The sequence below is a fragment of the Rissa tridactyla genome, chromosome 2 (assembly GCF_028500815.1).
Source record: "Rissa tridactyla isolate bRisTri1 chromosome 2, bRisTri1.patW.cur.20221130, whole genome shotgun sequence".
Lineage (NCBI taxonomy): Eukaryota > Metazoa > Chordata > Aves > Charadriiformes > Laridae > Rissa > Rissa tridactyla.
In genome coordinates, this window is record NC_071467.1 from 96276780 (window position 1) to 96298655 (window position 21876).

General features: G+C 45.9%; 1 protein-coding gene across 1 annotated transcript in view; it reads left to right on the forward strand.

Moving 5' to 3' along the window:
• Positions 1 to 14953, forward strand: part of PHACTR1 (phosphatase and actin regulator 1) — a 319282-nt gene extending 304329 nt beyond the window's left edge. The window contains exons 14-16 of the mRNA XM_054191481.1: positions 6632 to 6772; positions 10501 to 10577; positions 12879 to 14953. Of these exons, the coding sequence (XP_054047456.1) occupies positions 6632 to 6772; positions 10501 to 10577; positions 12879 to 12894 (234 nt within the window). The 3' untranslated portion in view covers positions 12895 to 14953. The remainder of the gene's footprint in view (positions 1 to 6631; positions 6773 to 10500; positions 10578 to 12878) is intronic.
• Positions 14954 to 21876: the final 6923 nt, after the last annotated feature.

Below are 21876 nucleotides of genomic sequence, written 5' to 3' on the forward strand. Positions count from 1 at the left end.
TGTTTGCACTGAGGTTTAATGCGCACACGTGCCTACAGGGTAAATTCAACATAAGGCAAGTATGCCGCCTTGCCTCCTTGTAACCGTCTGTAGTTGGTAATAAGAAGGGAAGGGGGAGTTCTGCAGAAGCTGCTGGAAAGACTTTTGACCTTGCACTATAGAAACCGCTACTGTCCCCAGTTTTTTTGGTGTCATTATTCCAAGGGAACAACCCACTTCATCCATTAAAAAGCTGTTCTCAAAATTCCTTCAGCGCTGACATTTTGTTACAGTATTATGATGATAAGTTGTAGCATGACATGCTGTAATAAGTAAGATTACCTTCCTAGGTCTAGATGCCTTATTAAAGTCGGCAATAAATATCCAGTTGAATTCATCATCTGGACAGGCAATTTCCAAAAAAAAAAAATAAAAAAAAAAATCAGGTGACCTATAGTGAGCTACCCCTTTATGCTCTTTTCATCCCCTCAGACTCATCTAACTCCAAATTAACTGAGGATAGAGAGTAGGTGCTATTCAAAGAACAAAAAGGAGGTGAATGCTGCTTGGTACAGTTTCTCTGTAGCTCGTGTCCCTCCTGCCCGATGAAGGAGAGGTGAATTGCATTTGGCTGTCACCTGAGATGCCCACGGATGGGTTCTGCACATCCAGACACCCCGTGCTCCTTCCCCCTGCCCCTCGGGGTCCACCCAGCAGCTTCGTTTGAGTGGAGGGACGTGTGGATCAGGAGGGGATTTCTCTGAGCACTGGGCTTGGCCCACAAGCCCATTCCAGGAATATTTAAATGCAGAGCCCCTCTGGGAAAAGTGTAGCAGGCAGGTCCCCTCCACAAGGAGATATGGGCCCCCAGGAACTGCTACTAAGAATTTATCCTCCGTGAACCGTGGTGAATTTGGCCAGGCACCAAGGCAATTAACACAAGCCTGAACTCCCCATGAGGACTTCCACTACAGAGAGAGACTCATGGCCTGGATTAACAGAACACATTACAAATCACTTGCAAAGAGGAATAAAACTCCATTTCTTACCTTCTCTCGTCTCAAATAGCATCGTGCACCCCATTCCCAGAGCTGTTTACTGCTGCCTATCCCCCACTGTCAATAGCTAATTTTTCCCGGAGGTCTAGCTCCAAAACTAAAAAATCTTGTAGCAGTAATTAACGACAACCTAAGTGATGAGGTATGGCTATTTCTTAAAATCCGAGCAGTAATCTGAAATCTTTGCTCCCATTAAATTCCTGCCCTGGTACAACTTAAACTCTCTGCTCACTGGAGAGCGAGCTGGTGCCTCACTGGGAAATGTCTTGCTGTTCAATCTTTTCTTTAATTGACCTCCACTGGCTTGCATCAGCACAGGCTGTTCAAAATAATGAACTCTTGAGAGAGGTGGGACTGATCAGATGGAGGTGAGAGGGAGGCAGAGAGGGGGAAAAGGGTCAGAGAAGAAAAAAGGTTAGTGGCTAATTTGGATAAACTGCATTTATAGTCAGAGGGAAAGGTCTTCGGGGCATTTTTATCACATCCGGCTCCTATGTCTTACCACAAAAGGTGGTAAGCAGAGGAAAGAGGGGATTGTGTGTGCTGCTAGTTAAGATCTGTACTTTTTCACCTTGGTTTCTTCCCTAAATAACAACTATAACATTTTAACAAGGTAACAAAGCAGGCAACGATGAAGTGACAAGACAACGAGCTTCATTGTGACTGAAGTAGAGCAAACTCAGCATTTCGCATTTGACTAAATCCCAAGAGTAGACTGGCCAGAGTATGTCCCCCTCCGCTTCACCTGGTGGCGATGCTTAGGTTTGCTTCGTTTCCCATGCCGCAAACAAAGGGGGTTGTCATTAAACCTTCCCTTGCAAATTGGCGTAGCATCAAATCTTGAAACGTCCCCATTTTTATCTCTGGTGATCCAGAATATACAGAGGAAAACTTGACCTCCCGTGACAAGACATGGGAGGTGCTGTCCTCATTTACACTGCTTTTGCATTAATACAAATCCATTTATTTCGCAAGTGATTTTTGCCCTGGTTCATGCTCAAATAACAAGGTCACTCGCCATAAAGTTGTCCTGCTCCCTCTGCTCACAAATCTTCACAAATAAGTAAATAGAAACGTATATGCCCAGGAGGTACACCCAGAAAAAGTCCAGATGTACACAGGCGCATCCCTCTGACATTGACAGAAGTAACTAAAAAAGGGTCCAGCTTGGCGAGTAAGATCCCTTTCTCCCCATGTGGAGCGCCACTACCTTGTGCAGGCAATTGCATCACGTCCTTGACCGTGTCCTCTTACTGTAAGTTTCGAACATGCCCTATTCTTTCTGCCCATGAGAAGAAGCAGAGCTCATTCTCAGGTGCTGCCCAAGAAGGATTGTGTAGCATTAAGCTGCTTTAACCCAAGACACTGCAGCTCACAGGTCATAAAAATAAACTGCAAGGTGAGATCTCAGGTGAGCTGTCCCTTATTGTGACCAGACATTGCACTGACGCCTACAGTGGAGCCACTTAGAGTCTGTTAGCAAAGCTGTTTTCCCAGCTATTTAAGAGTTAAGGGTGCTGTGGGTAGCCTTGACATACTGAGGAGACCCTCATGCTTAGCAGCTCACGAGAAATCTCAGCAGTGGTGTGAGAAAGGGGCAGGGCAGATTGTTAACCACTCAAATAATATAGCTTTAATTAATGGCTTTCAGAAAACCACTCAGTGTGGTTGCCCCTCTCTTTTCATTCGGTGTGATCAGATCGGCACTTTTGTTTAATGTACTGAATATTTTGTGTGCGGTTATATATGTAAATACATGCAGATTTATGCCTATACATGAACTATGTAGTATAAGCTGTGGATTTCAGGACTCTCTTTGGCAGTCAGAACACCAGCACAAGATTCCGTGCATCTTTTTTCCGTTCGTAGCTCTGCCCCGGGCCTCCTGGGTCACCTAGAGCTGGTTGCTCGGTCTCTGTGCTTCTCCAGCTGCCCACCACTCTGCTGGGGTGGGTAAATACCTTAAATTGCACTGGTTGTAGGGGTTGCTGAAGCCAAGGCAGGGCATCTAAAAATAATACACAGTAATAGTTGTATGACTTCAGAGGAAAAGAAAAAGCAGCGTTGAGCCTGTCTTACGTTCAGGCGTCACCTAAGAATGAAAAATTCACATTAACATCAAAGTTTCATAATGTGCTTGTTGCCCTTGACATTTTTTCACGTATAACTCAGTGCGCTGTTCTTCACACCCACCGAAGGGTTGCAGTGTGTTTCAGTGCTGTAAAATGTACGGATGATGTACCTGAGATGGTTTTTGTGCATTTGCGAACTTACCTCAGGTTTGTCTCATTTCATCATGTGGCCCTGAACATTTACTGTCATTTCTTTGATTTTAACCAACACACAGCACGCCGAGGAAGCCACATTAGCTGTTTGAGACCCGGTGCGGCACTGAGGTCAATACCAGCAGTGAATTCACATTGCTGGCAAAAGTACCGCTGCCTCTGTGGCTCTTGGTGCTCTTGTGCTCTTGACACCACGTGGACATGGGCCTGGCATGGCACGCTTCCGTGTATCAACAGCCACCTGCCTTCTCCTTTGTACAAACTTGCTAATCACTTAGGTTAGCACAAAGGTGAAAGGCGTCTAATGTCAAGAGCTGATAGAAGCCGTAAAATAGGGCCAGTCGTTTTGTGAAAGTCCTCTTCCAGCTTGCAAACCTTGTAGGAACTCCTGCTTCCCTTGTAGCTATTTAGAAACACAGGGTTTAATTCAGAGGATTTTATATTTTGCTGGTGTCAACATGCTCCATGTGATAAGACGTTTTATTTTTTAAAAAACTCCATCCTAATTTGAAACAACGTCTGGGCTACATCCTAAAATGATAAAAGCTGAGAAATGTACAGATAATATTAGTGATTCATCCTTAATTCGTGCTGTTGTGAGAAGAGAAGCAGTCGATGCAAGTAAAGATAGAGTCTCACCCTTATCTTTGAAATTTTGGTGTCTAGTCATAATATTGCTTCAGCATAAAGACTCTCTGTTCCCATAGTCAGGCCTTAGATTTTAAATAATTGGAAGGAAAATTCTGCTGTGCTATCTGAGTAATAATGCATCGGCGCTAACAAACCTGCGGCTCCTAGCGCTAGGGCTGCTAGAACAGCCCAGCCATTTGAAATCAAATTCAAGATGGGTTGTAAGACAGAGAGAAGCCTCACTCATAGTGTAACTGTGATTGTACTCCAAGCACGGTATAGCAGTTTGGTTTGCTTGCTTTTATTAGAAGCCCGTCTGTTAATTGCAGCGTGTATTTGGCTTGCAGGTGACTTAGGCATAGGTTTCGGGGCTGCAGGCTGAAGAGGCAATTCTATTCTGCAAGAGCGAAAAATAACACTTTTAAATCTATACGTGTTTCAATCTACTTTATTGTGCCTTCTGGCTTTTCTGACATGGTACTCTACCTCACAGACAGGTTTGTCCTGTTGTCTAAAAAACAAAAGGTTATGCCTCCCGTGTATGCTTTTTTTTTTTTGAAAAAGGGTCCCCAAAACCTGTAGTCTGAGTTGAGAAAGGCATGCTTCTTGCCAGCCTCACTGCCTACATGCTTTTTGGCTGACCTGAACACGGCTGGCCTGAATGTGGGTATATGAAACGGGGCTTTCCTTGGGAAGCTTTTGGAAGAAATAGGCGGAATGTTGTGTGACAAACAGACGTGGAGCAGCTCGCCACAGGAAGCTCCATGGTTTCCCATAGAAGAAGTTGGGTGTGAGAAAACTATCTAGTTTTAAGATCTTTGCAGTATTTGGAATTTTCAAAGTTGCTCTTTTTCAAACCAGCAATGAGTTTTCCCCCTATTAAATATTGTCATTTAACCTGAAATGGCTATGGAGATGACATATGAACTGCTAAGCTGCGACTTGACTGATGCCGGCTGTCCTAGGCAAGGACATTGCATGGCAGTGTAGAGTTGTGCTCCTGGCTACACTTTCTTTAGGAGATTTCTCTCCCCTCAGCGTGAGCAAAATGTCTGGGCTGCAGCCAGGAGGGGGAACCAGAACCTGGTTCCTGTCCCAGAGCATCTCACAGGCGAGGCATTCGTGCACCTCTGCGGACTCCCTGCATGAGGTGTTTGAACTCCAGTTCAGGCATGCGTGCTCAGGCCTATCCACGTAAAGAGAGCAGCCCCACTGTCACCTCCCGCCACAACCATCTTTTCTAAAAAGAGAGGAGAGAGGCAACCATCCATGCCAAGAACAAGCACACAGGGATTTAAATCCAGAGGCAGGATGGGGAGGTGGAACTGGCTCGCATCAGCACCCAAATGCTGGAGGAAGGTGGGATTTCAAGCGTGTGCTTCTCTTTCTTGTGATCTCGCAAATTTTTCACCCTCCACTTAGCATCCTGGCTGTTTTGAATCTTAATTCTCCCTGGAAGATGAAATGCAGGGAACTGAGATACTTATTTAGGGAGGAAGGTGGAATTGCGTGTCTGGATCCAGAAGCCTAAATACGTTTGCAGAACAGTCTCAAGCATTTTATGAAATATTTAGACCTTTCGCTATTCACAAGGCTGAAGTATTGCAAAACACACCTATTTCTAATGAGTGGAAATAACATGATACACTGTCTAGCTAATTGTTAGCAGGATATTATTTTTCCTGATATCTCACAATTACAAATGTTTCACTCTAATGGTGAAAACCTTTGCAGCTAATGTACAGCCACATGCACACACACATATGTAGGACCTTCTTCAGAAGCACTTACGGAATTGCTTTTGACATTAACCAGCATGCTCTCCATCCAAGGAGAATTGACACTGAAAGCCAGTTCCTGTCCCTAGCCATGTAACTGGCTGTGCAATACGTGGACTACCAGCACACTACTGTTTCTAATTTGAGAGGAGAGTTTTGGCTGTGGCTGCCTATTCTGCTGTGGAATTTGAAAGAAATGCTTTGGAACAATGAAGATGCTTTCTTGACGTGATACAATCCACCCTTGCAATTTTTTTTTTTCTGGGCTTGTAGTATGCAATGCAAACTGTTAAAAGTCAAATATGCTGTGACACAAAATTGAGCTGCAGCACACAGTGAGAACTTCAATGTGCAATAGTCATCATCCTGCCTGCCTTTTCTGGAGGTAAGGACAAGTCTGCAGAATAACAGAATGGTAAGGAAAGTCATTTGTCACCTTTTGCACATAATTCAGGGCAGGAGCCGCTCGGTGCCTTTGCCGGACTCTTTCCAGGCAGCGCAGAAGCACACACAGCAGCTCAAGGCTGGGCAGCGTACAGCCTGGGCAGGTGGTTTTGAAGTTGTGTTGTGGCCTCCGTCCCTTCCTGAGATATGGGTGCATGAGGAGACTTTCTTGCATTACATCTTGTTCCTGCCAGGGATTGGGGTCTCCAGCCACAGCTGCTTCCCAAACAGTGCTGCTGCTCCGGCAGCAAGGTGGGGTGATATTCAAGGTGCTGTAACAAGAGGTTGTCTCCCCAGGTAGCAATTCTGTGAAAGGTTGACAGAAACAACAGTACTAGGAATGCCTGAACCCTCTTTTAATCATCATAATAATAATAAAATAAATCCCCAAGCAGCACTCTGGCAGAGAAAAAGTGAAGTCCTGATGTCTTTTTCCACTCCTTCCTCAAACCTGCAGCTGAGTCAAAGGCCCACGGTAGAAGAGCTACGTGAGAGGAAGATCCTCATCCGCTTCAGCGACTATGTAGAAGTGGCAGATGCGCAGGACTACGACAGGAGGGCGGACAAACCCTGGACACGACTCACAGCCGCCGACAAAGTAAGTGGAACAGCTTTGGGAGGGCCATGATCTGAATAGCTAAAGCACGTCACAGCGAACGGCATCCCTTGGGTCCCAACGACCGTCAAGGAATAAGCCTCCACCTGACGTCCCTTCCCAACACACCTGTGGTTTCTTCCCATTCGCAAGGTTTGTTGTTCGAGTCATAAATCTTTGGCGAGAAGGCTTCTATATGGGTGGAAGCCAGGAGCAAGGCTAATACCACTTAAACAGAGAGGAGGGAATATCAAGCCCTTTGAGGAAAAGGTCTCGATGGCAGCCCTGTTATTTGTTTGTTGGTTTTGGTCTTGCCACGTCATTTCTGCCATCTCAGAGCTCCTGCAGGACCTAGCAGAGCAGTGTGACAGCAGCACTTGCCAGAATTGCCATGCCAGAACAGAGCAGGCCTGGGTGCAAAAATCAGAGTAGGTCAAATAATTGGCAAAAGCACCTCCCAGCGAAGCCAGGTAACTTCTCTCCAGTTTGCTAGGAAGGGGCGTTTACTCAGGATTTCTGTCCCGTTCCACGGCGTGTTTGAAGCACTAAACTGAAATCACGTGAGCCCTGCAGGTGAAGAAAAGCTGCGCATTTGCTATCGAGTGCGTTGTCCTCTGAGCGCCAGTGGGACCTTCACTCAGTGGTGTCTCTGGTGGCAGCATTGGTGGCAGAGGAATTAAATTGCTGGCAAATTGTAACAGTCGTACCCTGAGGGTCTTAATCGTGCCTCAGGAAGAAGACTTAAACATTGTATGGTCACCGTAAGAAAAGAGGACTATGAGGCTGATCAGTGACTCCCATGCTTTAGTCATTCTGTGATGGCCATGTAATTTTAAAGACTTTCAGGTACTCAACTGTTTTTTTTGCTGTGGGACTCACGCAGCGTTGAAGACTGTCATGTCTAGAGACTGGAGCAGGATTCCTGGCCGTGCCACTTATTTATGATGCTCTTGGTTTTATTGACAGAGAAAAGGGCAGCCCATTCTACTTGTATAATATAACCAAAGGACTTGCATAGTTTTGTGACCTCTGGTTTTCTCCTTGACAGAGGGCTTTTTCAGTTTAGCTTTGGATAAGTTAAGGTAGCATAAACTGATCTGAAAGAAAAAAAGAAAAACTTCCCCTGGACTATACACAGACCTTAATTTACTGGGTTAAATTGGCGTTTCCCATTTTACCTTGTCCACATTGGACAAGATCTTATTCAGCTGACTTAGTTATATTCTCCTGATTGATAGATGAGGGAGGGAATACATCTCCAGCCGGTTCTGTAGCTTTTCATCCCTATCTGGGATGAAAGGCACGGAGAGACCCAGCTGGGAAAGGAGAAGATTTGGTGTCCAGAGACATCCTTCCTCATCCTGTGTCTGGGAAAAGAACAAGTATTAGATACCACTATTAAACGTAGCCTGGTAAAGAATTCAGAATTAAGGCCTCAGAGTACTTTGAGGTCACTTTTTCTTTTTTATAATGCATATACAAAGTCCGTACACAGAGCAAAGGGCTTAAGTTCTCCAAGTGAACCTTTTCGAAGCAAAGCAGGAGAAGAAGAAATGTTTGTCATTCTAATATGAATGCCCCTTACGGCATAAGGAAGTAGATGATACATTATTTTTTGTGTTTGGGTCATATGGGTGGTATTCTGATTTCTACGTTCAGATGACCTGCTTTTCCCCACCACTCTGTCCACTGTTGGAAAAAATAGCCAGACAAACTGAACACAACTCTAAAATGTCTGACAAAGCTCCAACGTCCTATAAATGATTATTTTCTTCCAGAGCTTTGATTCAATAACCATCTTCACTGGTCAGCACAGGCTAGATTTATTGCAAAAATACATTTTAGTGATGGACTTTTCTGGTCTGATGTCAGTAAATCTGGCTCTGTGTGCTGGGTGTTGGGAACTGCCTTCAGTCTGACTTCATCTGTACCAGGGCTGGCTCTTAGAGGAATAAAAGAGGCACTTCTAAATCTCTCCAGCAGATTTCAGACCTTATGGGAGTCAGCAGCCCACCTGGCCTCCCTCACAGACGCTTAAGCAGCAAAGTTTCTGGTTCAGAAACTCCGGTTTCAAAGTTCAGCAGCAGGTCTGCTGAAGGTAGGCTGTTGAGCTGCTGCATATCTGTCGCTCTGTCCTGATAGGTGGAGGCAGAGGCTGACAGACATTTCTAAGGTAAATAAAACCCCAAAGCTGTGCAGAAAGAGCGCGGGGAGCCTTTTCTGTGGATCACACTCGCAAAATCTGTCGCTTAGAGCTTGTCAAGGCAAAGGTGGTTGGTGACTGGATCAGCGGCTGTTGCAAAAGCCCTGTTCTGGGCTCGTGCTGTTCGTACAGCACTCTGTTACCCTCTGTTTGAGGGTGGCAGAGCACAGGAGCAGGCTGCCCAGAGAGGTTGTGGAGTCCCCTTCCGTGGAGATACTCAAAACCCACCTGGACGTGTTCCTGTCCAGCCTGCTGTAGGTGACCCTGCTTCGGCAGGGGGGTTGGACTAGATGATCTCCAAAGGTCCCTTCCAACCCCTACCACTCTGTGATTCTGTGTACTAGTTTAGCTTTCCTTCATCGAGAAAAATTCCTGACAGAGAGGAGCACCACTGACGGGAGCAGCCCCTTGCAGCAGCCGATTCCGATTTGAGCATCACACAGCAAGGCAGCGGCACACACCTTGGACCCATGGGAGCCTTTGGCTGCGGCAGCCACATACCTCTCCGTACGCTCACAGTGAAACCCCCTTGTGAGCTACAAATACCACAGGGCTGTCAGAATTCATGACTTTGGGGCTTGGGACTTGAGCCGGTCCTGCTGAGCGCCCCCTCCGACACAAAGCTGAGTCCCTCCAAGTCACACCCCCGCTTATATTTTTATTCTTCAATTTCTCTCTTCCTGCCAGTCACCCCTGGTTTTCTTTTCCCTTGTGGACAAACCACAGAGGCTGTAGGCAACTTGAGTCTCCTGCAAATGCTGAATACGACCACCTGTGGCCAGTTTTCTGCTGGATTAGTGCGTTGAATCGGTTCAGTAAATGGCACGGCTGGGTCAGAAGGGCAGAGGAGCACAGCCCGAGGCAGAGAGGAGGGCAGGGAGGCAGGCACCCCTCTTTCCCTCCCAACTACATTCAAGGTCGGGTTGGATGGAGCTCTGAGCAACCTGATCTAGTTGAAGGTGTCCCTGCTCATTGCAGGGAAGGTTGGACTAGATGACCTTTAAAGGTGCCTTCCAACCCAAACTATTCTATGATTCTGTGATTCTATGAAGTAAGCTCTGCCACTTTAGTAACTTCATCCGAGGAAATTCGGGACCGCATAAAGGCAGGAGACATCTCAAATATGAGTTTGGCGAGATCCAGGCAGAGTTTACTCACAGTCCAGCTCTGAAACAGATGCAGCGTTTGAGCAACTCTTGTGCACCTTTGTTTTCTCATGCGTATGCTAATTTAGATTTTGTACATGAAAGTGTTCACATAATAAGCCAGAATTGGGTTCTGTATCTGCATCTACAATATGTTTTCAAATTGAGCCATTCCACCGAAGCATTTATCTCTTCCCTTTATGTGATTTAGAACGTGTTTATCTCTGTGCCTTTTCACATTTTAAAGTCTTTTTTATGTTTTTCTTTCTCTCTCTGATAATGTTATCTATCTGCTTCACTTTTAATATACTGTTTTCAGAACAAAGTGAACTTATTTTGATCTCTCTCATTTATACATTTATGAGTTTATTTGTCCTTTACAGGCAGCCATTCGAAAAGAGCTTAATGAATTTAAAAGCACTGAAATGGAAGTTCATGAATTAAGTAGGCATCTAACAAGGTAAGCTGACATTAATTTTTTAAGAGTATCAATGAATACTGTTGTTTTTTAAAAAAAAAAAAAACCACCAGCAGCTCTTTCTCCAACACCCGCTGAACACACCACGAGGTCTAAACAACATTTAGAATTACAGGCTGTAAAAGAAGCTCGCACAAACTCATACTGAACCATTACATGGCGGTATGCAGGCACGTGCTGTCTGTTTAATAAAGTGTGACCTCCCTTTATTTTATTTTTTTAAAACACCCTGCTCTCCCTAGCTGCATGTCTGTTCCTCTGATACCAAAAGCAAATAGTGTCGGTGTCTGAAGGAGGACAGGGAGCTCTGGTAGAGCCAGTCCGTAGCAAGGTATGAATGAGCAAGCGCAGATCCAATCCCACTGAGCGGACGGCTGTTCCACACTACACACACCCCACACACACCTCTCTCAGCCCTGTCCTCCACGTCCTGCCACAGGCGACGCGCTGGGGAACTAGCAAGGCGGGCATTAAAAGCGAGGCACGATTTTTTTTTTTACACTTTTAGGCTTTTTTGGGTTAAAAAGGTAGAGACTGAATGAATTATCCATGACCCCAAACTACCAACGCTCCCCTCCGACAGGCTACGGCCGAGGCAGGCTGGGAGGTCGGGGCACGTCCCCTCGCCCAGCCTGAGCTGAGTGTGCCCTGGCTTTGGTGCTGCGGTGAGCTGAACTCCTGGCGTTCCAGTTGAAGTCAGGCCTTTGCAAATCAACGTTAACCCACGCTCATTGCCAGACCTTAAAAACAAGTGTTAGGTATTGAAGACAAGTGAGAGTAAGATCTGGTGCAACGCTGGAGCTGCCCTGGTATTAATACATTCACCAGCTAGGTGCTCATAAAAAAATGCAGTTAATACTTTTAAGAAAAATACAGAAAAGCTTAAGGCAAAATTAATTTTGTATTAGGGGATTTTTATGTGATAAATTAATAATTATATTAAAATTCACCACATGCATTATGCATACATTCCCTTGCAGAAACGGTCTCCCTCCTACTTCCCAGCATGTGCTGGGACGGTTGCGCTGGGGTTTGTGACAGCAGAGCGCTGCTAGAGACAGGCCAGCTGCCTTTGCGCCAGGAGGTCTGGAAGGAACTGTAGGGTGTGCAGTTGGCCCAGATCTGTTGACCCTGGTGACCGAGCCTTTGAGGGACATTTGGCTTGCTCCTCCAGGAGAGCGGTGACAAACTTGGAAAGGATGCCGCTGTTTAAAAGGGGGGTGTTGCTACAAGGAGTTGAGCGCCATTGACAGCTCCGTAGATTTCCACGAGGCCTTTAGCATCCCATAAACATAGAGGCTGGTTTAGTTTTCCAGAAGACTCTCTAGCTGCTTGGCTTTCACAGGCTTCTGGGCAGTATATTGCATCTCTTGCAGCATCGGGGTGAGCAGCGACCTTGTAAGGTGACTCAGTTTATATTTGAAAGCCACCAAGTGGCTTTGAGTCGCTAAGTCTGGGCCAGGCGTACCCAGAGATGCAGCTGATGTAATAGAAACTGGGCTAAGGGTTTGGCTGAAATTCAGCAGGACTTACTGGTTAGACAAGTGGCCTCAGGAAATACGCACTTCAAGGAAGCACGCTTAAACAAAACAGAGTAATTCCCTTAAACAAACTTAGATAAATCACCATTATAAAATCATTAGCAAGGTAATGAGCTATTCATGTCATTAAGCAGTGGCATGAACTGAGCAAAGAATGGGAGCGTTGCTTTACTAGTGGGACACATTAATTAATTCATGATTGAGTAGGAAATCAAAGCTTAAAAAAAAATACCTTTGGAGAGCTGACAAACCCAGGCCTCCTGACAGAGGGTGGACTTGCAGAAGGGGTGGCCATTTTAGCTCTACTTGTCTCTTTATCCCCAGATATTCAGGAGTAATCATACTTGAACTGTATGTAAATCTTTCTGTCTGAAGAGCATAAGGTTTGCCTAAACCAGACAATTTTTGTGGCATCAGGCATGGTGTGGTCTGAAAAAGGCCTGGCTGATCTCAAATAACTCACTCAGGGATCTGATAGGATGGACCTAAAGCGTGTTAGTGTCTTTGGTAGATTTTTGGTGCTAACAGCTTAAGCCTATGAGTTGTGATTCTGGCGAGGTCCAAGGAAGTGCGAGTGGCTGCTCTGGGTACCAGCATGGCTGATGTCAATGCTGCAGGAATCGAGCCGCCCCAATTGTGTCACTGTAGCAATTAGTTCTCCAATTTTTTTTATGTACAATATGCATGTGAGGCTGTTATCTTACTATTTCTCTTTTTTTTTTTTTCCGCCTTTGGGTTTTAGGTTTCATAGACCGTAGCAGTTCAACTCTACCTGACTACTATGCCATCTTCAACACATAACTAAAAGGAACCTTAAGTGCTGGTATTATTCACTTCCCTGTTACGTACAATGTAAATCTTCTGAACTGCCTTTTTAAAAAAAAAAAAAAGAAAAAGAGTAGAAAAATAAATATAAAAAAAGGAAAATTGTATTTACATGTGATGGGTACTGCAGCATCATCAGACCTGCTGGTTCAAGCTTCAATAACAGAAAATACCCCTGGTGGGAATCGTGCCAAGACTTGGCATCTATGTATAAGACTTTCCTGGCATGTGGATTTGCCATACATGTTCAAGCCCAGCTGGTGGTGCATCCATTTCGTCTTCGGGCACCCCCCCTCATCCTGACAAGCCCCTGTCATCAACTCCAGAGAGCCCTGAGATGGTGTTCAGGGAATCACTGGCCTGGGTGAAGACCAGCACCTATGGCACTAAAGCACTTATACCAAACACTCCTTTCAGGCTGCGAGCACCTTATGAGGATGGTGAAGGATCAAAACTCCTCTTCGGGCCAACCCATCTGTGAATATCATCTGACTAGAAAGGAGAAGTTTAAGGCCAATCGATAGGCATTGTTTGGCTCCCAAGCAGAAAAAGGCGTCGCCTGTAGAGAACCGGACTCCCTATTGAAGGCTGGTTGACTTCTAGCAACTGTTTATTTTTCACCTCTTTCAAGTATAATTTTCTAAACCCAGTTGTGAACCCATCAGCAGTAAGCGACAAGAACGTTGAGGACAAGCAAGCAAAACCCATCTCTTCATGGTCACTGCATGGCATTCGCGCAGCTTGTAGATTGTTTTTTCACACCCAAGCATCGTGACTGTGTGAGAGCCAACGTGCGCCCGGCAGCAAGAAAGGCTGGCATTCCCACCCGCTGTGCAGAGGGACACAGGAGAGGAGGAACTGGGGGGGTCGAGGAGGGATATCCATCCTCTCTGTATCAGGTGTTTCAAGAACTGATCCTAACCTCACCCTGAGAAAAGCATGGCAGATTGTGTTACCTGGCCTAACAAAAGGAGCGTGGTGCATCGGACTTGTCACCGGTACCCTCAGCTGACGCATGAGGACAGCAATTCAGAGGTGTTCTGGTTTGGTTTTAATTTATTTTTCTTATAGTGGTTTAACACACAAACTGACCAAGGAGAGCTCAGAGAGCTGGTCACTCTGGGCCTGCTTTACCTGCCAACTTAAGTGTGTGCTTAACGCTAAGTAAGCACGCAAACAGCCTCACTGCATTCAAGAAGACGTCTGACAGGCTTAATTGAAGCTGAACACATGTAAGTGCTTTTCTGAACTTTGGCCAGCACCTCCCAGAATGAAGTCCTTAACTAGTGTAACGCCAGCAAGCTGGGGCAAACATCGTCCAGGATTCCTTTCCAGCTCTTACAAGGAACTATTATGCCATGTTTTGGACCACTGGCCCAAAGCACTGTAGCAACATCACTGTAAGAAGTTCCAGATTATCACTTCAGGACACCTTTTTTCTTCCAAAATAGCTATTTTGCTTTGACAGATTGAGCAGAGAGGCCAAAGTTTTTTACTAAAATGTTATTTCTGTTATTAATTTTTTTTTCCTTTCTCGCTGTCTTCCATGTATCTATCCACTCTTCTGTGCTCCCTCTCTACCTCCCCCGATGCCATGCTAACATTGCCCTTTACCGATTGCGGGACGAGAAGCCTCTCGCGCGTGAGCATTTAATGGCCAATGCTGCGTCGTGCCAACACTCCTGCCTCTTCTCAGGCCTTGGTCTCACTCCTCTGGTCGCAGGAGTAAAGCAAAGGGACCTGCGTGTAGCCCATGGAGTTGCGGTACCATCCAGCCTGCCCAAATGACACGGGCAGCGAGGCTAACAACGCGCTCCATTTCGCTTAGCAGCGGTACGCAATACCTCACAGATTTGCTCCCCATCAGCGACAAGCGAAAAGCATTTCATTCTCAGCTGCGGCCATCCTTGCAAGGCTGCGGGTTATTGGCTATTAAACAACAATTGGCTCTTGTAGGATGGAAGATGCTACAAAGGAAAGTAAAAACCAGCTGGTTTCTGGTGCCTGGTTTTTGAGCCAGCATGTCTCTGATGCGATACGCTGCCCAGACGAGGTGATGATTTCTGAGGAAACACACCCGGCAATCCCTGCATCGCCAGCTCACAGTTGCTTTAGATACAAGTTCATCCGTAGTGGAAGCCTTTAACGTGCAATGTTATCAGCTCAGTGCAGTAAAGACAGAGCGCTTACGTACTAGCCAGGAATACACTGCTTTGGGGTTATTTTCATGAAAAGCCGGGGGGCGTCATGTTTTTAAATTCATTGACGTACACATGCACTCATAACAAGACCACCACAGCTTTAAAAAGGGAAAACAAAACTCTAGGCTTTTGGCTACGTGCATACAGTGCATTAAGAGAGGGCTCTGCAATGTGGCTGTTTCGAAGAGCAACAAGCCCTCACATTCCCAGTATGGATCCCATACCTGCCCTGCCGTCGTTAGCTCAGAGGTTCAGTGTGAAAGGGAAAGGAGGCCATTTAAGGACCAGTGGTGACAGAAACCGCAGGAGTCAAGAAAGCTGGTGGGAGGAGAGATTTAATTTTTTTTAATTTTATGATTAAAATGAAGAGGAAAGAGGTGTAAGTGGCAGACTGCTGCTCTCAGTCTGTTGTCGGTGCCAGAGTCCCCAGGGGAAGGGGTAGTCAGGGGGCAGCGTCACTCTGGGTACTGCCACCGTCCCTCCTGGCCATGGAGCCCCAGCAGTGCCCACATCTGCCAGTCTGGTGGCCTAAATAAACCCTCGGGCAGAGGTTGAGGCAAGTCCTGGGTGACGGCCAGACGTTCCCCGGCACCCTGCCTTCATCTGGGTGGGCCCCAGGCAGGTCCCGGCCGACCTCTTAGCAAGTTGTCGCTCTCTGCCTGCCTCAGGATTCAGGCTGTCCCCAGGGCAGCTCTATGTGGCAATGCTTTACTCTTCTTTTCTTTTGTAATGATGTTAACTCCTGGCTGAGCAGACACCAGGACACAGTGGAAGAACTGCCATATTTCTCCCGAATTGCAAGTAGAGCTTATTACCGAAAAGGGAAAAGGAGGAGGAGAAAGAAGCCATATAAAGTGTTTGGCACTGTTAGTAAGCATCGCAGAACTGGCACATCATCTGGTTTTACCTTCAGTGGATCTGGGTATTTTGCAAAGTTACCCTTTGGCGAGGCATTCTTCAGCAACCTTTCAGTGCCTGAACACTGCAGCGCGTCCTCAGTTTGCACGCCCACCTCTGGCATCCGTGGGAAGTTGCAAGCAGTAGGGGGAAAAAGCTAGTCTTTTTTTTTTTTTTTTTTATTTAAACCTGTTTTCTTCTTATCTGTGAAAGCCATCTCTACCACAATAAAGTAGTTGCTATTCTGTTGAGAGTGAAAAAAATAACAACAAAGTCATGATTTCCCCCCACCTTCAACCGGGATTATGTGCAGGACATAAAGATGATAAAATTTCTGCTAAGACTCAGTTAATACCGCAGTTAACACCACTCATCCGCAAGTCATATTAGGAGGAGATTAATAGTAGTAATAAAGAAATTGCATCAGGTTTAGAGAATGGAAAAATCAACACAGAACAAAAATGGCTATTTCAATCATCCATCTCCGGGGCTGATAATGGAGGTAATATTCCGCAGTCAAGGAAGAAAAACATTTTGGTTATAATCCACTGAATCCCAATGGGTTATTCATACTTAAAATGTACAAGTATTGTGACGTCTGTTCTACAGCCTATGGAAAGATGAAGGGGAAACTGGGAGTGCTGAGGAGGTGGTGGGATTGGTAAAGCAATTCCAAAACATCTAGACAAAAGTTTTGATTGTTTGGGGGGAAAAAAAAGTGATGGTGAGGAAACACAATGGTGGCCTGGCCCTCCCACCCACACCCTCACCAGCCACGGGCTATAGGGACCTGGCTTATGACTACCGGGGAAGGACGGGGCTGTGGCCTTTCCCCACCCTCTGCCCCGCTGGTTAGGCACTCGCAAGCTGAAGAAGTTTCAGGCTGCAGGTTCGCTGGGATGGGGCTCAGGTCAGCTTTTGCGTCTAGACAATTCCTAGCACACACACACTTACCAGAAGAAAAGGAAAGGGCGGGGCGGGGGGGAGAATGTAATAGATTTTTAACTATTTTACGTTAACTGAAACTATTTAGTGAACCCCTCACGCAAATATATTTCAACCTAATAATTATATGTAACTGCGGCACTTCTTTGTCGTCACTGCAACTAGTCACCAAAACTCACCCTTCATTACTTCTACAGTGCCATCTGTACGGGGCAAACACTAGCAACCAACAGAGGGGGAGCAATTCCAACATGCCTAGTGAAAGCTTGCACTCACCAAAAAAAAAAAAACCACGGGTGAGCTGGAAATCCAGAGTTATATGTGAACGGGAGGTTCCCTAACGTGCCTGCAAACAAAATCACTTTGTATAAATAGCCATGGGAGACGACTAGGCTAATAAATAAAAAAAATCAGGAAAGAAAAAGGGGACAGATGATTTTTCCCAGGTGTTCAGTCTGCTCAACATGGGAACAACTTCAGTAAACAAAGAGGAGGTGACGGGCACATTACCTGCGTTCCCGTGTGTCCCAGTTACTCCTGCACCAGTTGCATTTTCCAGTTGATATCCAAGTGTATGTATATAGTTTGTCTTTGTATAGGAGTGAGTGTGGTGGCTGTCAATCATGTGCTCTTCCAGTATTGTAATTTAACAGATTATGGCTGTATGAAAACGATGTAAATAACTAGAAAAAAATTAAACTGGATCTCTATGTCCTAGTTTTTGTACATACTGAAACTGCATGGTATTTAAATTATTGTTTGTCTCTGATGTATGCAGTTTCTTAAAAAAAATTCATTTAAAAAAAAAAAAAAAAAGCGTTCCTGTGCCTGTGTATTTTATCACCCTCCATCCCAGCGACTGATGGGGTACGGAAGGGATGCAGTTGAGGACACCAGCCCTCCTGCTGATAGCCAGGCTCAGCACTCCAGCCACGGTGACAGAGCGGGCACCCCACGGCGTGCCCACGCCTCAGCGGGGAGAGCAACACAGGAGAGCGAGACTTACCAGAGCAGATGGATGGGGTGATGTATCGGTTGAGCCGCTCGTGCCGGCTCTGTGAGCTGGTTCGGCAAAGGAAGATGACCGGTATCTCGGCTGCTGAAGTTGTACCCAACACCAGGCTAATAAAGAACAAAACCAACAGGCTGTACTAGACACACACAACCAACACCCACCTCTCACCACAATGTTGTCAGTACAGACTCGGTCAAGTGCCTACTGCCAGCATCAATGTGCAGAATTTGCCAACTCTACTCTCCCTTCCCTGTTCACAAGTCTTTGTCCTATAGGCAACACCCTGTGCACCCCCTGAGACACACAGAGGCTCCCAATGAAAGGTCCATATACTCTTTAATCAAGTTCTGCTCCTTTCCATTGCTAATAGGGAGACACAACACGATCAAAACTCTAGTACTGGGGTTTTTTGTTTGTTTCCATTTGGGTAAGTTTTCACTGACCTTACAGGCCTTGTGTGTGTTGGCATATATTTCCATTCTGGCAGCCAGCAAGTTTGTAGCTAATCAGTTAGGTTTGGATAAGTAAATGAACTAAAAAAAAACCCAATAAACACAACTTGGTTTTTGACTAAAGAGCCCCTTCCCCCACAACTAGCTACGGCTTCCGTAGCAGCATTATACAGTGTTGGGCTTTTTTTTATGTTTTAACTGAAGCATTTTAATAAAACTGTCCTGAGGAAAGAGACGTGTGTGTCTTCAGTAAAGTCCATGTAATTACTAGCAAATCGAATTGCAATCTAATGCCATCTTTAGGCAGGAAACAAAGAGGAGGGCTGAAGAAAAAAAATAAATCAATTCTCCATTACCCAGGCAGCCCCTGGTGACCAGCTCAGCAATAGCGTTTGTGCTATCTTTACCAACTGCTTCAAACCACTTCAGAAAAACCTCAGGACAGCAGACCCACAGGAACGACCGACAGTTCCTGCAGGGCGCAGGAGCTGGTGCCCGTCAGGCCCACCCTGCAGTCACTCTCTTGCAACATTCCCTGTTAATGGGACATAAGACAAAACAATTAATGCTTTAACATCTATTTGATGAGTGTCTAAGTTTTATGTACATTGATACTTTAACCCTGAGAGGTAGGAGACCAACATATCTGTTTACCAACCTGTTTAGAATGTAAAAGCCAGTGTCCATGTGCACACATGCCCAAGAGCTGCTCTTCAGCCCAAAATAATGGCCACTAGGCATCTAAATTTTTAATTATTTTTTTTGGGGGGGGGGGGCGGGGGGGGGTGGGGAGGCACGCAGCAGGATGGAAGGAAGCGGGAAACATGCTGAGGCCACTGAGCAAATCCTGCAAAGGCAGTGGAAGCCCCATGCTGCCAGACAGCAGCCCCCGCGGAGCAGCGTGCATGCGCGCACGTGCACACGCAGACACACAGCCATGCACGCACCAGCGCTCCGACACTCGGCAGTGCGCAGCTAAGAGCTTGGCACAGGTATGGGGTGAGATTCCTCTGCCATCATCTTCCTTGCTCTTGCGCCTCAGAACAAGGCTTCCAGGCAATTAAGTCTGAAACAACAGCGTGCAGTCGAGCTGGTCTGCATGGGACAAAGCGGCCGCCCCACTCCTGAGCAGTGTGAGCCGAGAGTGTATGGACATCACCAGTGCCCGTGAAGCAGCTGTCAGGGCAAGAAGCAGATGGTGCAACACCACCCTACGCCCACGCCACCACGCGTTGCCTACAAATTGTACAAAATTGCTTAGAAAATTCTTCCCTAAATGGCAGAATGAATGAAAGCTTGGCTTTTCAGCAAATGTGCGCCGCGTGGTCAGGAGCTCTGGTGTTCAGAAAGACATCAACTTCAACTGAAGCTGTCCCGTGGAGTGATGGAAGTTGATCTCCTATCCACAGAAACCTGCTCTGTATCACTGTTACTTTATCAGCCTCTGTATTTCAGCCGCTTTTGTCTCCATCCGCTCCTGATTTTCTTTCCATACTCTCAGGCCCCTTACCAGACTTCAAATCACTCATCGTTTTTCAAGCACCATCCTCTGACATCTGCCATTACTCTTCTTATCTGGAGTTTCCATCACATTTGGATGTCAGCTGGAAAAGAACGCGGGAGAGCACAGACATGTGGCATTGCTCTAAACATCTCTGGAGAGAAAGTACTGCTTGAGGGGAGAACTGGACCAAATTAAGCTTATTTTGTTTGTTTGCAAAGCCCATGAAGATATTTGGCAGGGGGAGACTTGAGGGGAAAGCTTTCACTCTCCAAAGTGAATGCTTCAGTGTTGTTTCTATTGTCTCCAGGAAAAACAGAAGAAGGAAAAAAAAATAAACCAAACATATGCAACAGCTAGTTCTATATGAACAAACAAGCATGCAAGCAAGCGGTTACATATTCTGCCAGTCAAGGAGAAATAATGGAAATAAAGATAAAATACCTCATTTTCAAGCTTTTGGGGAAAAAAAAGACGATCAGATGACTTGTTGCCACACTCCTCCTGCAATGACACAGAGCTAACAGGAAACAAATAGCAAAGGTAACCCCCTACCCCGTATTACTTAAGTCAGGGATTTCAGTAGGAAGCTCAACTATGTGCAACTTCGAAACAAGCTGCGCAGGGAACTAGTAGCCCATAGTAGATAAATGACCAAGCTTGGACTGCCCACTAAAAGTGCCTAGCTGGACACTACAAATATTCCAGTGCCTTAATTCAAGAGGTCAAAGAGCAACTGTTGGCCGCAAAGGCCAAACTCCAGGCTGGAGACACAGACCAAGGCTACCCAAGCAGTGGACTCTGCTCTAGGTTGGGACTTCAAAGGTATCTCGCCTCAACCTCACCACGATCATCATGTGCTGGGGACAGTGAATGCTCACATTTCGCTGTTCTGCTCTCTTGGGAAGCAGGTCTCTGAGCTAAAGCATTATGTTCGACTGAGCAGACATCATCAAAAATTATCTGAGCGTTAAGTTAGCCAGTTTCATACTTTCAGTCTTTTGGGAATTCAGTAAGTTTTCTGCATAAACTGTATCCCTCATAAATCCACAGTGAAAGCTTGGAAATGGATCCATTAAGATGCACACAAATGTCTCTTACCAGATCGGTGTAGGAAGCATGGCGTTAAACCACTATCTACTCTCTAGAGAACTCCCCTCCTTCAGCACAGCCCAGAATAAATAATGCCCTCTCTTAAAGAAACATTTCTGTTCTTTCCTTGTACATGAAACTGAAAAAGCTACACAGGAACTTCAGCGGACATTAAAGCAGAGCAGCATTTGAGGATGCATCCCACATACAATGAAACATTTAAGTAAAATTGCTATTGCTTATGTGGAAACACAACGATTTTCATTGTGAGGGTGACCAAGCACTAGGATAGGTTGCTCAGAGAGGTTGTGGAGTCTCCCTCCTCAGAAACATTCAAAAGCCACGTGGACATGGACCCGGGCAACTGGCCGTAGGTGGCCCTGCTTAAGCAGGGGAGTTGGTTGGACCAGATAACCTCCAGAGGTCCCTGCCAACCTCAACCAGGCTGTGATTCTGTGAAAGCAGATCTCTGTCTCTCATCTGTGCAGCTCCAGAGCCTGCCTATTAATGGCAAAAGGCTTTTTTAAATTAAAAACTAAACCAAGAAAACGTTTGGAGCCTTCGGTCAAATCGTGATTGGAGGAGCACTCACTGGCAAGTCTGGGAGCAGTAACACTTAACTGGCACTTCTAATCCTGATGCAGTGCATCTCTCTTCACAGAATATGAGTTATTGATTCCCTTCCAGGACTGAAAGTGCTAAACGCCTTCAGTGTCATCAGGGCTTGGTTTTTTAATGATTAAGTAATCTGCAGTGTAAAGGCCTGAATAATGCCTATGTAACTTTGGGGTTTTTGTGAATAAGCTGTGCAG